The 15,933-nt window shown below is 35.1% G+C and overlaps 2 protein-coding genes across 5 annotated transcripts in view; one reads left to right on the top strand and one right to left on the bottom strand.

The window, feature by feature from the left end:
• Positions 1-1,523: 1,523 nt before the first annotated feature.
• LOC149414192 (uncharacterized) lies at positions 1,524-7,935 on the top strand. 4 transcript variants are annotated; one of them, XR_016304108.1, is made up of 5 exons: positions 1,524-1,661; positions 2,860-2,972; positions 3,349-3,467; positions 3,715-3,910; positions 3,971-7,935. XR_016304108.1 is itself a non-coding variant. In XM_089644072.1 (4 exons), the coding sequence occupies exons 1-3, from the start codon at positions 1,625-1,627 to the stop codon at positions 3,469-3,471; spliced, it is 273 nt and encodes a 90-aa protein (XP_089500198.1). In that variant the 5' UTR covers positions 1,524-1,624; the 3' UTR covers positions 3,715-7,935. The 4 variants fall into 4 exon arrangements, 2 of the variants coding, with proteins under 2 accessions (XP_089500198.1, XP_089500197.1); XR_016304109.1 differs by having other exon boundaries at positions 3,715-3,872; XM_089644072.1 differs by having other exon boundaries at positions 3,349-3,471; positions 3,715-7,935.
• Positions 7,936-9,152: 1,217 nt separating this feature from the next.
• Positions 9,153-15,933, bottom strand: part of kst (spectrin beta chain, non-erythrocytic 5 kst) — a 179,625-nt gene continuing 172,844 nt past the window's right edge. Inside the window, exon 80 of the mRNA XM_089643731.1 lies at positions 9,153-12,035. Coding sequence (XP_089499857.1) covers positions 11,887-12,035 — 149 coding nt within the window. The 3' untranslated portion in view covers positions 9,153-11,886. The remainder of the gene's footprint in view (positions 12,036-15,933) is intronic.

The raw sequence follows: 15,933 nt of genomic DNA on the forward strand, positions 1-15,933 counted from the left end.
GAAAGGAGCAGACATCCACACAAGGAATGATACTGGCTGGGCTGCGTTAAACTGGGCAGCAGGTTTTGGACATCTAGAGGTTGCCAAACTGCTACTGTCGAATGGAGCTGATTAAAGCTCCAGGGATAAAGATGGTGACACTGCATTTCTCCAGGCGGCTGCCAATAGTCACGCGGAGATAGTGGTACTCCTGCTACAGCGCGGTGTTGATGTCAAATCTCAGCGTGATGATGGAAGCACAGCCTTGTCATGGGCAGCTCTCAAAGGACACGTGAATGTTGTGGAGGTCCTTCTGCAGCACAATGCTGATGTCTCCTGTCAGGATAAAGATGGGAAGACGGCTCTCTCTTAGGCGGAAGAAAGGGGACATAAAGAAATGGTTGAATTTCTTCGCAGCCCTCAGGAAACCACCCCGACAGAGTGAATCTCCCCTCCCATAAGACTCTACCACCATAGTTGTCTTTAAAGGCACTACCACCAGCGCTGTTTAAAAATAACATGAACAGTAATAACTTTTTAAAATATGTGAATACAAAAACATGAGCTTTGTATAACCGTTATAAATGTTAGAACCAACTTCATTAGTATTTGTTAGGTTTAAAATATATCCTGGTGAAATAATTAAACATGTGAATATCAAATAAATTAAGTGTGCTGTTCTCTAATAATCTAACACATAAAACCTATACGTTATCTTATTAATAAGTATTGACAATCTAATCAAGTGCGGTCTTGGTTAAAACACTTGTAACAGAATGTCCCCATGAAACATGCACTAAAGTGTACATCAGTCTGTAGCAGTGACAAGTTAGTATTTAGTAGAATAGTGAAGCTATGGCTACCCTGGCCAGTCTATGCAATACGCAATCCAAGCAAGAGACAAGGCAGATGCAGCGCCTGCTGACTGAACACTGAACACATGCTCCAGGAATTCACTGTAATAATGACAATCTAATCAAGTGCGGTCTTGGTTAAAATACTTGTAACAGAATGTCCCCATGAAACATGCACTAAAGTGTACATCAGTCTGTAGCAGTGACAAGTTAGTATTTAGTAGAATAGTGAAGCTATGGCTACCCTGGCCAGTCTATGCAATACGCAATCCAAGCAAGAGACAAGGCAGATGCAGCGCCTGCTGACTGAACACTGAACACATGCTCCAGGAATTCACTGTAATAATGACAATCTAATCAAGTGCGGTCTTGGTTAAAACACTTGTAACAGAATGTCCCCATGAAACATGCACTAAAGTGTACATCAGTCTGTAGCAGTGACAAGTTAGTATTTAGTAGAATAGTGAAGCTATGGCTACCCTGGCCAGTCTATGCAATACGCAATCCAAGCAAGAGACAAGGCAGATGCAGCGCCTGCTGACTGAACACTGAACACATGCTCCAGGAATTCACTGTAATAATGACAATCTAATCAAGTGCGGTCTTGGTTAAAACACTTGTAACAGAATGTCCCCATGAAACATGCACTAAAGTGTACATCAGTCTGTAGCAGTGACAAGTTAGTATTTAGTAGAATAGTGAAGCTATGGCTACCCTGGGCAGTCTATGCAATACGCAATCCAAGCAAGAGACAAGGCAGATGCAGCGCCTGCTGACTGAACACTGAACACATGTTCCAGGAACCTCCTGCTCAACTCACTTCAACAGGTAAACTTATCTTTTTTTTAACTTACACTTTCTTAAATGCTTTTTTGTTTAGCTTTTAGCTGAATATACTCCCCCATTTGGGATATTATGTGAGGCTGAAGGGAATGGGAAATGGAAGTATTCAAATCTGGTCACCATATAATCCTAAAGTCACATTCAAGTAACCTTTCAATTATAAATGGTGGTCTTTCGCAACGGCGATACTGAGGGTATCTTCCACTTTGGAATGTTCGATGATTCGACACGTAGCTTGAAATGGTTTTAGCCAACCTTCAGCCTTAGAGCATTACCTTATTGTATATGCCATGGTTCCACAGGTTTCTAGATGGTTGGGAGCTGTTTATAATCGTTTGCGGTGGTCACATTGAAAAAATGCCTGTGATTTGTTACGCTGAAATAAAATAATGCAGTTTGTCAGATTATAATACAGCTGTTGGTAGGTTTACAAGTTGCCGTAGGAATAACAGTCAGCATTGAGTTAAATTGCGGAAACCAAAAAGGTTAAATCGTTTGTACTTTCAAAGCATTCATTGAGAAGGGGTAATCTATACTAGTTCTTGCGGGATTTTAAAATTCACCTTGAAAAATGTAAATTTAACAATTTTCCGAACAAACTTCACAAATAAACGTTCTATTAAATGAATCATCTCTCTGATTGAACAACAATACGGTATTTTCAATATCAATAATTTTCTGTATCATTTTAAAATGTGGTATTTTTGATTTGCTGCTAAAACGACATGTTCGTGAATTTGGCCACGTTGACGTCGAATTGGCATTTTCTGTGTCATAGGCCCCGTATATCAGTAAGCAACTTGACAGAAGTAAATATCTCTATCACAGCGAGGGTAGGGAGTTGGCATCGTTTCGGAGTGTGGGGTTTAAGATCGTTTTTAAATCAATATTTATGAATAAAAATATTCAAATGAAACATTTTTAGTATGACGATCCGAATCTTTAAAAATGAACTTTATATTTTCTGCACATAATGACCGAATGAACCATTTCTTGGCTCGCTAACATCCTGAATGAACATCTTTGAGAATTATCTACCTGATTTTCTCTGCCTCTAAAGTGAACAATTTCCTGAATAAACAACTTCTACAAATTCCCTTCCCAAAAAATCTACATTCCAAAACCCGAATGATCATCAAATATTAGTTAACGTTTATTTATTTGTTTGTTTGTTTGCTTAAAGCCCTGCCTCCATTTGAGTACCGCGCTGAGTTCATGAAGAGACTGTGTAAGGATCAGGACCAGGATCAAGACATCGTACTCTCGGGAAGACTGATTTATACAGATCCCCCGCTGGTGAGTCACTAACTAGTTAATCATCACGCGGTTTCATGATAGACCGCCACTCAACTCTGTTTTGCTATACACTCCTTGCTTCATACACATTCATATACTCTTGTTATTCTGGCTCTTGACCATGACCTGACTAAAGTTTTTGATTTACTTGATCGTGCTGTGTCTTCCTCGGGCATTCCCGACTTCTTTTACCATTCACTTCCTCGCCATATATCCTCCTTCCACTCCTTTCTTCGTTCATCCGCTCTAAGCGTCACTTTTATTTATCTTATCCATTACGCCTTGTATTCTTTACGGATCTCCAGATTTGTAACAGGGTAGTAGGTACATGATTTTACCACACGTATGTCTCAGGAATCACATTTTTTATTTTCAGTCTGCCTTCATCCTTCGTCTGCCAGTTCCTTGCCTAACTGCCATACATCAGGGTTTGTATCAGCACTCCATGGTGGATTCGATTACTTATTTCATCCATAAAGAGGCGAACATCCATGCGTAGGTAATTTATTAATGTACGCAATATCCATTGATTAATTTTAACATTATCTGTTCTTATCTAATCACATTGCTAAAATAAGATTTAGATATATTATTTTGTCTCTTTAAACCATTACTACTTTTTAAGTTTATTATAGTTCTTTCAAATGTGTAGATATAATATTAATCATTACTATATATGAACATTGTTAGTTAAATGTTATCTTCAGAGTTATTTATTTGAAATACGAACAATCTGTTACAGGGAATTACTTGATTGGGGCAACACTCTCAAGGCAGCCACAGTCTATCTATAACACTGGACATCACTTGGGAAGCAACACTTTCAAGGCAGTCACATTCTATCTACGCCACTGGACATCACTTGAGGAGAGCAACAATCTCATGGCAGCCACATTCTATGTATGACCCTGAACCCCCCCTGACGCTGGACATAATGTGTCATTTTGTGATTTTAATATAAGTACTTAGGTTTATTTTGACCTTTTGTTGTTGTTCAGTTGTTGCCGCATTGCTGGGGATTGTGACCATTTCTCTGATGAACTCGACTCCTCGACTCCTCGTGGTCCTGCGCTGCATGCAGAGCCAAGGACACCGGACATAGCTGATATTTGGTCAGTCCATCGCATCGGTGAACTTCTGCTTCTCCTGCCAAACAAACACTTTGCCAGTGTTTCTCCAGGTTGGAGTTCTCAGTTTGGAGAGCGACGTGACAGAAGCATCTCAGAATACGCTGTGGGCAGACAGTTGTTGATAGTCTATTGAATGATATATCAGTGCATCCTTCCTCACTTATAGACCAGCCTAGGTATATGAACTTGTTCACAGTGAGTAGTTTGTTTTTAACTAGCGCAGACCTGTGAAAGATCACAAAATAGTCTGAATACTTCACGCATTCTTTTTTCTGTTTTACTAAACAAATATATATTATTGGTGGTATTTGAGTTCATTGAACCAGATCTAGTGAAATGCATTGCACATTGCTACTTTACTTTTAATGATAAATTTCCGTTTATTGGTGAAATGCATTGCACATAACAATTGCATTGAAATATTATTTTTACAGTTTTGTACAATAAAACAACAATATAAGAAGGTATATGCCATAATTAATTTTCCCCATTTTTTTTTAAATAAAAAAGAAAATTCCTTATTGGGGAATGCTGTGAGACTAAAAATGAAATGGGGAAGGAGATGGGTAAGATGAAGGTGGGAAAGTATCGGGCTATAAAAAGAATATTCAGATCTGGTCACCACACACGGCTAAAGCCATTGCAAGCAATATTTCAATTCTGAATGTTGGTCTTACACCGGGGCCGCAAATAATCTATATATTGTTTAACCTTTCCTCATCTGTGATGTGTATTTACTACACATTGCTTCTAATAACTTTAATAACTCTATAAATATAATAAATTCTGGGTTCAGATTTTAGGTATTCCTCCGTTATACATTTATGCACTGAATTAAAAAATAATATATTACATAGTTTTCAAATTCAACTAAAAATCAGAGTTTTTTGTTAAAAATCGGGAACAAATACACCAATACAATCAACCGTGTGATACTAAATACGCGAAGAGTGTGCGAGGAAATGATACGCTACTGATGTCCTGCTTTAATTTGCTATGCGGTAACATGAGACATCCACACTTCTGCAGTTGTAGTTTTTGATTTAGACCATCGATACCTACGACCGCACAGCTGTGTTTGTGCCAGCTGCCAGCTGCGCCGCTACTCGCTAGTCAGTTGGCCGCAGTTGGCCGCGAACCGTCGTTAGATGTGGACCCCTCGCACGTTTCTTTAGCATCTGCCGATGGTTTTTTCATGTTTTCAGCAATTAAATTACAATTATTATCACTTTTGATATAAAATATAATAAACATAATCGATTAGCTATGAATATTCATATTTTTCCGATATTAAATCGCTTATTTTGAGATGTGTATTGACTACACAGCACCGTAACGCGTGTATTTTTTTAGCACAGTAAGGGAAAGGTTAAATGAATAAATTTAATCAAATAAAATTGACTGCGCCCGCCGGGATTTGAACCAGCGACCTCCGCTTTACTAGTTGAGCCTTACGCCTCGACCACGAGGCCGTCATAATTGATTCCTACATAATTTAATTGTATCCTTTACATTACCTGCCTCACTAGGTGTCACCAGTTCTATAAGTTAGGTTACAGAAATGTACTATTCAAATATATCGGTGCAACGTTATTGACAGATTAGGTAGTGTTAATGTTGTTATTATCGGTAGTTACATATTAAGTATTATCAGTTTCAGTGCCGGCAACCCGGCCCTTTATTTAATTGTGATTTTTTATTACTTCCATAGTTTTGTTTCCCCGCCTCACTAGACAATGTCTGTACTGAGGAGAGTTATTTATTTAGAATTAACGCCACAAGTGCTATTTACATATATGGCAGCTATTGATAGTCATACAATAATATGGAAAGAAAGGACAATTATAAGATTATATAAGTGTAATTAAATTATATAATGTCATTAAAACTCATTATCTGTTGATTGTTAATGAAATACAAGTCTAAAATTATTACATTTTGAAATTAAACTGAACTTAAATGATTACATTATGAAATTAAACTAAACTAAATAGGAAAAGAAAATAATTTTAGCTTTGAAATTTATGTTTGGATTATTTGAAAAATATTTTTTGATTATTTTAACTAAATTTTGATGCTAAAAAAATATGTGGTTGTATTTTTAAAAATTATTTTGATGTTTTTTTTTTAATACAGTTTTATAGTTTTTAAATTAAAATATTATTTCTATAGATCGTATTTTGATGGATTTAATTAATTTGAATTGGTTTTCAAAAAAAATTCTGTGTTTTTTATATTTGATTTAAATTATGTTTAATTATATTTAAATGTTATGAGAAAAGACATACAGATGGCAATGTAAGGATAAATTATTTTTAAAGAAATAATGAGGCATACAGGTAACAATACATTGTATTTTAGAGTATGTGTCTTTTTTACTTAATGTAAATACAATGAAAAGTGTTATGTAATTTCAGGAGAATTTATTTATGTCAATAAATCATTATCTAAATCCAAACAAGTTGCATTTTAAAATGTTCCTACATAATTTATTTGCTCTTTTATTTGAAATTTGTTATTAGATAATCATTTATTGTACCATTTTCCACCGAGACCCGGAGTGGTTCTCAACATTGGGTTGGATATTAATCCCTTTGTTTTGAATCTATCGCTGACCAAATCCACTCTGGTTGCAGGGAGACTTTAGATGCCCATTTCCACTCAGTTCATTTATTTATATTAAGAATAAGGTAGGACCCAAAACACTTCCTTGAGGCACGCCGTAGCTAATTGGTAATTGATTGCTGTTGCAGTTATTGATTTTCACACTTCGCTTTCGGTTTGATAGGTAATCGCTAATAATAGTAAGTTCATTACCATTTATACCAATGTTAGATAGTTTTTGTAATAGTTTAGAGTGTGAGATAGTATCAAATGCTTTGCACAGGTCTAAGAATATTGATATGAATTTTGAACCCTTGTCTAAGTTTTCATTTAGAAAATCTGTAACTGTTGCCAGGGCTTCGAAGGTGCCTTTATTTTTCCTGAATCCAAATTGGTTGTGGGATAGTATGTTATTTTGTTCAAGGTATTCTATTAGTCAATTATTAATAGCTTTTTCAAAGGCTAGTGAATTTAGTAATGTATGTATTGGACGATAGTTAGTTATGTCCGCTCTAGAGCCTTCTTTATATATTGGGATTATGATTCCGTGTTTTAGTTTGTCGCGGAATTGGTTTCTTAGGATTCTTAGGTTATTACGATTTGTTAAGGATTATTACTGATACAAGTTTTTATTTTATTGTAATTGTTGTTGATTTGCAAAGAGTTTTTAAAATTTCAAAGGTTGGTGAATATTGATGTAATATCTATTTTAAATTTCCTTCATTAGTTACTATGTTACTTTTGGCAACAATCAATGTCAAGTTATTTGGTAATTACTCGAGCCTGAAGGTAAATCTACAATGGCTTGCTAAAGGATTTATTTACTTGGGAAATAATACTTGTGTCCTGTGAGTACTTTCATTGTGTTTTATTATTTGTGGAATTTTAAATAAGTCTCAAGGGCCTAAGGCCGTTTATAATTAATCAATAAGTCATAAAATTATTTGGTCATTAATGTAATTACAAAATGAATCTATTTATTTACTTAGAGAAATGTTGTTGGTTCTCAATAATCGTTTCATTCTATTATATATTTATAACTTCTATTTGAATATCTCTCTTCTTGCTTTTATTATCTTCTGCTGTTTTATTTCCTTTGTAATTGTTGGATTATTAATTTCTTTTGAATCTTCTCTGTATTATGTGTGTATATTGTAGTTAAGTTTTTCTTTGATATAATTAAGATGTTCTCACTGACGTGCAAAAACTGCAAATAAAATAAGAATAAATGTAAACTTCCTAATATATCATGTAATTTAACAGTAACAATGATGACGCATTATTTATTTTGTACACCCTCTTGTACCCAATATCTATACAATTTGACATCTATGCCATGGTCAGCACCGCACAAGGGTTCCAACTGCTTCCAACCGTCTGGAGCCAGTGAGACTATGGCATCCACGAATTGTGTATATTGTGAGACTGAAGGTAGTGAAGAGGGGAAGGAGATGGGTAGAGGAAGGTGCATAATACCGCACAAGGGTTCCAACTGTCTGGAGCCAGTGAGACTATGGCATCCACGAATTGTGTATATTGTGAGACTGAAGGTAGTGAAGAGGGGAAGGAGATGGGTAGAGGAAGGTGCATAATACCGCACAAGGGTTCCAACTGTCTGGAGCCAGTGAGACTATGGCATCCACGAATTGTGTATATTGTGAGACTGAAGGTAGTGAAGAGGGGAAGGAGATGGGTAGAGGAAGGTGCATTACTAAAAAAACAATATAATATAATAATAATGATAATTACACAGATCTAGGAAATGAGATACAAAGAATTGGCATTCTCAAACTATATAAATATTTGTTATTTCGGCTACAGGCATTATACCTAGCTCTCCCATTCAAAATTTAGGCGTATTAGATCTATCAAAAAATTTATATATAAAGATGCAAAAGTCGGTCATTTTGAATACATGTAGGATAACGAAAGATTTTTTAAATATTTATGTTGAGGGATCAGTAGGATTTATAGGCCCCGTTAGAAGTTCTACCGAGCCGAACCCTCTGATATGAAAATATCTGGAGTCGGTGAATTATTTTCCCATTTGATCTGAGTCATACGGAATTCAATGATAAGGACTGATTTCTGGAGTTGTTGATCCTTCCCCTCAGTCCTGCCACCTTATTAGAGCTGCAAATCCGATAACTCGCCCTTCCGTGAACATTGAAGACAAGTCTGAACATCATACGGGATGCATTGTTGTATTGCACCCGAAGCCTTTCCACGGTTCTCCTTTTGAAGTTGGCCCACAGCATATGTAACACGGACAGAAGACAGCTTATCGCCATATGAGGCATGTGTCCAAAATGGAATACTTGATGGATGGTGGAGAAGGGAATGGATAGGGATGCTGTGTGGACCCTCAGCTTACTATCTTAAACAACAGTTTGATAGATTAGGATAGATACAATGGGAATGATATAATGAAAATGATTAATTATAATAATAAGTATTTAATAAAATTGAAAGAAAATTACATTTTTTAACAAGAAACAAATACATCAAAAAGTAAGTACTAAAAACAGATAATGCGGCAAATGGCTTTGTCATTGTTTGATTATATCTGCAATAGTGTTAGTGTACAGAAGTGTTATGGGATAATAAACTCTAAAGTAACTCTCTCGAGAGCCCATTATCGCATAACATTACTGCATAAGACAGAACGCTGTTATTCCAAGCGGTTGATTTGATATTGGTTTTGTTATACATAACAAAATATGGCAAGAGAGAATCGGATAAGGCCCGGCAGCCAAATCTTGTATGACTAACTTCTGAGCTGATTTGTATGCAAAGTGGTGCATAATGAACTATTATTATTTTATTTTTGTGTTGTTAACGAAGTTATAACGGTCGTTTTTTGGGGTATTTAATGAGACAAGGAATGGAAAATGTCATCAAAAAAATTCCAAAGTACGTATTGGCATTTTTTATACATCTTATCTCCTTACCTCGCAGCTTCAAATTTTTCTCGATGGTATGTACAAGCTTTTCTCATCTCATAGACAAAATAAAATAAATATTTCTAAATAAAGCCATTTTTTAATGAATATCCCACTAGAGTCTCAACTTGCAGTGGGACTTTGGTATACTTGGGATTTGTCCTTTCAATCGGTATCGATCACAATTCTAGGGAATATTCGTACAGTGAATTGAAACAACTCAGTTGGTGAGCAAATCAAACAATGAATAAAAACCAATGCAGTTAAATATTTGAACTTAAACTACACTAAAAATAAGATATTTCTAATATTCTTTACATTTTACAAGAACAAATATATTTATAATAATAATAATAACCTTTGAATACATATTTTTAACAATTCAACAACAGGGAAAAGGTAGTTCCAAAAACATACATTTATTTAAAATTTTAAACTAGGTACATGTGATCCATAAAGTGTTTTGCAATCGTTCAACAGGCTTCAAATGGCAACACCGAAATTATTTGAAATTACGAGGGTACAACTTTATTAAAATACTATGATTTAAGAGCATATTTTTCACATCTTAATAAATAAAAATTCGTAAAAGTACAAAAGTAGTTGACCAAAATGGCTGAAATTTTTTACGTTTGTTCTTATTAGTGACAGGAGGACCAAGGAATACTTAACGCAATATCTCTGCACTGGAATGAGATACGGAGTCGAATTAAAGACGATGTAATGTAGTTTTATAACAGTAACATTGTGGTATACAGTAGTGAATGGCGGAAGAACTCGCAGACGCCTGAGAAGGACATTAGCAATAGTATACAAAAATTAGTTCAACTTTCCAAAAATGTAATTTAATATTTAAACCTGTTATTTTTCAATACGTTGTACACTTACAAAGTGCAGATATTTGCATGGAAACATGTTTTCTTTGTACATATCAGTAGATTATAACATATAAAATTAAAATAAATGTTGAATAAATGCTCAAATTATGAAATTGTGGTAAAAAGTATAACCTCACATTTCAAAATCACTGTGATTTGTTCCGAAATTGGTGTTGCCACAGAAATGTAACCTTATTTTGCTTCATTTAAATCGATTTGAAAAATCTTCATAAATCGCTCTAATTATTTTTGGATTGCGAAAATATAATTGATGGTTTTTAGTTATGTTTTTGTAAATATTATTACATCATTTATAAAATAAAATTGAACCCAATTTATTTATTTAATACTATTATGCAAATAAAAATAATATAAGAAGTATTTGACTGCGCTGGGTTTTAAAGACAGATTTCATTGATCCACTGCGATACTAATGCAAATATACCTTTCAATAATGGAAAATTTCTAAATGACATTCCCGCTACTAATGGAACAACATTCTTTCACAAATGGACATCCTCTTTACTAATAGAATAATATTTTTTACAAATGGACATCTTTGTTACGAATGGAATAATATTTATCTTCAATTGGTTTTTTTTAGTAACGCAAATCTATGAATATCTTAAAAAAATATTATTTCTAAATTAATATGAAACAAAATAGGGAAGAAATTTGTCTTTTAAGTTTTTGGAAATTTTTTGAAAACATTTTCAACAAAGTTGTATCAATGGCGGCCGAGCGCCAGGGTGATACTGACAGCAATAACTTTAAACTAATAATTATTATTACATAAAAAAAAGAAATATGATTTCACTTCAAGAAAAAATGTACAAGAAATAAAAATAGAAAAAAAAAACTTATGTAATGGCAAGACCCAGAAAAGATATTGCAAAAGTAGTAATGTTTAAACAAATACACACATGCTTTTGTTACAGTTTTAAGTAAGTACTTCCCTTAAGGTCTTTTTTATTGTTTCTTTCCCAGAATTCCTCCTACTCCCATTATTATAGTGGAAAGATGTTGCTTGTGCAGTGATAGAGGACTTAGTTAGCAGATGAAAGACAATCATTCTATTCAAATTATTATTGTCAAATTGTGACAAGCAAGCATAACAACATCACATTTGTTGTGCTCTTCTGTTGATCAAAAATTGTCCGAAAGCGAAACGGATCTAGAATCAGCCTTTAACATGTTCAAAATGGAAAAAATCAAAATGGCACTGATTTTCCACTTGATGACGTTACATTTGAATTGCTGCGAAAAACCCTAAACTCAGTATGTATTTTTGAAACAATCTTAAATAAGCATTTTAAATGTTTTAATGCAATAGCTGTTCCTGGCCTTAGTTATTGTTTGTTTAGTTGTTGTGTGAATTCGGGCGCGGCTTTTTCTTCCTGAATAAACCAAACATACTGCGTTTTTGCTTGTCCTGTTGTCCCCCTACCGACAGTTCGCTCTCTCCGGAACTCTCGGCGGCCGCTCGCTCTCCAGCACTTTGCTGGTAAGCTGAAATAGATACACAATTCAATTAGATTCATACACAATTCTATTCAACGTAAGTCTAAGGTTTGAGTGATTCAAAGTGTTCAGTTTGATGGCCATCAAACTGTTATCCCTGAGGCGTGTGTGTGGTAAAACCATAGAATAAAGAATATAACATCAGAAGTGCCTTCTGTACAAATTTGAATGGAAACTGACTTAATATATCTTGGTTCTAAACCATTTAGCACGCGATCTGTCTCTCTTACACTTGCATTAAATTGTTTATAATTGAATTTTTTATCTGGATTTGGTAATCATGGTGAACACACAGTTTTGTATTGAAATATAAGCTGAAATCAGGCCTATAATTGGAATTATATTGCTTCTTGTGTTATTCTTTATTCTATGGATAAAACCGTGTTTGGCTGTGTCACAGGCTGATACAAGCATAGTCAATAGGATTAAGAAAGTGATGATTAGATGCTTTGAACAAAGAAACAAGTGTATGAATGGTAGAACTAGTCGGGCACGACTGAGTGAATCAAATAACCGAGTCCGTTTATGTCAATTCTGAGTAACGGAATGGTATATAAGGACAATTAATGTGAGTGACAGAGTTGTGTGGCGAACTATTCTCTCTGCCCACCCTTCCGGGAGAACAACTTGATGGTTAGTTAGTTCTACAAGTCAACAGTCTCGGTTAAATCCCAATAAGACTGTTTGAACGAACACGATTTTAATGGGCCGAGAATCGATGTTTAATGGGAATCAAAATATTAAAAATGGCGCTGACTGTTGAACTTGATGGGTATCAAATGTGATGGAGTTTGAAACAATCAAATCTAAGTGTAAGTGGTAATCTTACAATAAATGAAGGTGGTAATCGGGAGGTAGTTGTAATAATGTTAGTTTGTTGTATGTTGTGGAGATTAAAGCATCAGCCTTGGACATAATGAACTGAAAAAGACGGGAGGCGGTCAAGACTCTCCAAGGGTAGAAGCGCTATACACAAGACTCTCCAAGGGTAGAAGCGCTATACACAAGACTCTCCAAGGGTAGAAGCGCTATACACAAGACTCTCCAAGGGTAGAAGCGCTATACACAAGACTCTCCAAGGGTAGAAGCGCTATACACAAGACTCTCCAAGGGTAGAAGCGCTATACACAAGACTCTCCAAGGGTAGAAGCGCTATACACAAGACTCTCCAAGGGTAGAAGCGCTATACACAAGACTCTCCAAGGGTAGAAGCGCTATACACAAGACTCTCCAAGGATAGAAGCGCTATACACAAGACTCTCCAAGGGTAGAAGCGCTATACAAAAGACTCTCCAAGGGTAGAAGCGCTATACACAAGTAAGAAAAGCTTATACTAAAGTTGAGTTGCGCTTTACTCGGGTGAAAGTGTTAAAGCTTTATATCTACTTGTAAGGTTTTAATTATATTCAAGTGGTAAGACTTCGACTTAAGTAAAAGTGGGATAAGTTTGAGTTCAAGTGGTAAAATATTAACTTAAGTTTAATTAGTAAGGATTTGACTTTGTGTTAAATCCATCACTGACAACTTCTGTTTCAGTAGTGTTATGATAAGGAATGTGCCTCTCACAAGGGCGATACTGAGAGTATCTTTCATTCACGAACGAGTTGAACTCAATCTCGAGTCCAGAGCCAATGACTTTCCCGCTCTCTGCCACAGATGTAAACAACAAGATGGAATTTTATTGCAGAATTTTTTTAATGATAAATCTTACAGCGTCTTGAAATTCGTGGTTGATTCCACTCCGAATAAGAAAATTCCCATTTTTACCACGAATTTCCAGACACTGAGCAAAAAATACATGTGCATTCCATACATTTAACACGGTACAGTGTGTACAAGAGATGGCTGCTCCCAGCTACAGTGAGTTAGCAAAACAAACAATACACAACCAAAAGTGTTAAAACCAGAAAGAGAAACAAATAAAAATAATCACAAGATTGGTAGAGAAACAATACATGTGGATTCCATACATTTAACACTGGTAGTGAAAAAACCAATTATTCAAAAAATATATCTTTAAAGTAAAAATAAAAACATTGAACAAACAATTATTTATTTTATTGAAGAAGAAGATAACACTAACGAATCTAAACGAAACATGAAACAGAACAAGACAGAGAAAATAAAAAGATAACGGCCTAAACCGGGAATCAAACCAAAGAACTCTGTGTTACCGGGACAACAACGTTATCCACTCGACCATTGGGACCTAATTATCATACGTCATATTTGTCCATCTCATATTTCAAATTCAGAATCATCAATATTATCTTACAACTAATTTAAACGGTATGTTCATTAAAAATACAAAATAATACAGGGTTTTCCAATAAGAGGTGTTATTTTGATATTCAATCGTAAAAGATCAATGGTTTCGTTGCTTGTGTGGCACGTAGCGCCGTCTTGTTGAAAGTAAACGTTGTCCAGAACAATACCATCCAATTCCGGCCATAAACAATCATTAATCATCTCTCGATAGCGCAATCCATTCACCGTAACTGTTGCTCCAGCCTCATTTTCGAAAAAGTAAGGTCCAATTAAATTACTCCGCCGGACCATAAACTGCACCAAACAGTCACACGTTGAGGATAAAGAGGCTTTTCAACAATAACTCTTGGGTTTTCCGAGCCCCAGATGCGACAATTTTGCTTGTTGACGAAGCCACCGAGGTGGAAATGGGCCTCATCACTCAAGATGATTTGTATTTGATTCACTCAAGTGAATTTTAATAATTTCAATGCGTTGTTGAAGCGTGTATCGTTCCATTTTTATCAATGGCGTAGTTTCTACTTGTCAAATGTCAAAAAATGACAGCTTCAAAAGTAACATCTACCGAAATAGCGGGCTATTCAAAATAACACCTCTTATTGGAAAACCCTGTACAAATAAACAAAATCCACCATAGTATGTGAAGGCGTACCGCTGACAACTCAGTTGCAACCTCTCTTACTTCCTCATGAAAGACACACATTAGAAAGAGAGGTTCCAATGGAGCTCTCAGCGGCAGGAAAATAAATATTTGAAAATATTAATCGAAAATTTAAACCACACCAAAATTATAGGTTGCACAATTAGAGTTGAAGCGAACATAACACATTGTTTTATATATAATGTATACATAGAATTCCCTCAGTGATGTGATAATGAAACATCACTGAGAAACAGCTTTTAGGGGAAAGTGGCAATGAATGAATCTGAATACTAGTGCGTGCTTACTACGGTGAAATGTCCATCAATCGTTTCTTGAATGATCATTTCCGGGGTGTGTTGTTTATTTCTTCCAGTCCCGAATTAATTTAATACATTGCATCAAATTAGTTAAAAGTCTTAGTTGTAAATCACTCGACATTAATCTTAGTTATAAGCAACCAGTTATAAGTCTCTCTATCTATGAAACTAAGTTAAAAGCCAAAAGTAATTAGTTATAAGTCTAAGTGATCAATGCATAAATTAAGTTGTTAAGCGTCCTTGATGTGATTTTCTCACGAAAACGGCGCTATATAAGTTTTTCCCACTTTATGTCCGGGTTAAATCTTCCCCATAGGAAAAACTAAACCCTTCCACACACTTTTCCAAAAATGATCATCTAGTCAATCAACATTATATAAGCAAAATAAATACAAAACAATACAAGAACAACACGTCAACTCACCAGAGATCAAATGGGAAAATAATTCACCGACTCCAGATATTTTAATATCAGAGGGATCGGCTCCGTAGAACTTCTAACAGGGCCTATAAATCCTACTGATCCCTCAACATAAATATTTGAAAAAATCTTTCGTTATCCTACATGTATTTAAAATGACTGATTTTTGCATTTTTATATATAAATTTTTTGATAGATCTAATACGCCTAAATTTTTAACGAGAGAGCTAGGTATAA

Source organism: Hesperophylax consimilis, chromosome 20 (genome assembly GCF_061612785.1).
Source record: "Hesperophylax consimilis isolate HC1 chromosome 20, BYU_Hcon_1.0, whole genome shotgun sequence".
NCBI classification, from domain to species: domain Eukaryota; kingdom Metazoa; phylum Arthropoda; class Insecta; order Trichoptera; family Limnephilidae; genus Hesperophylax; species Hesperophylax consimilis.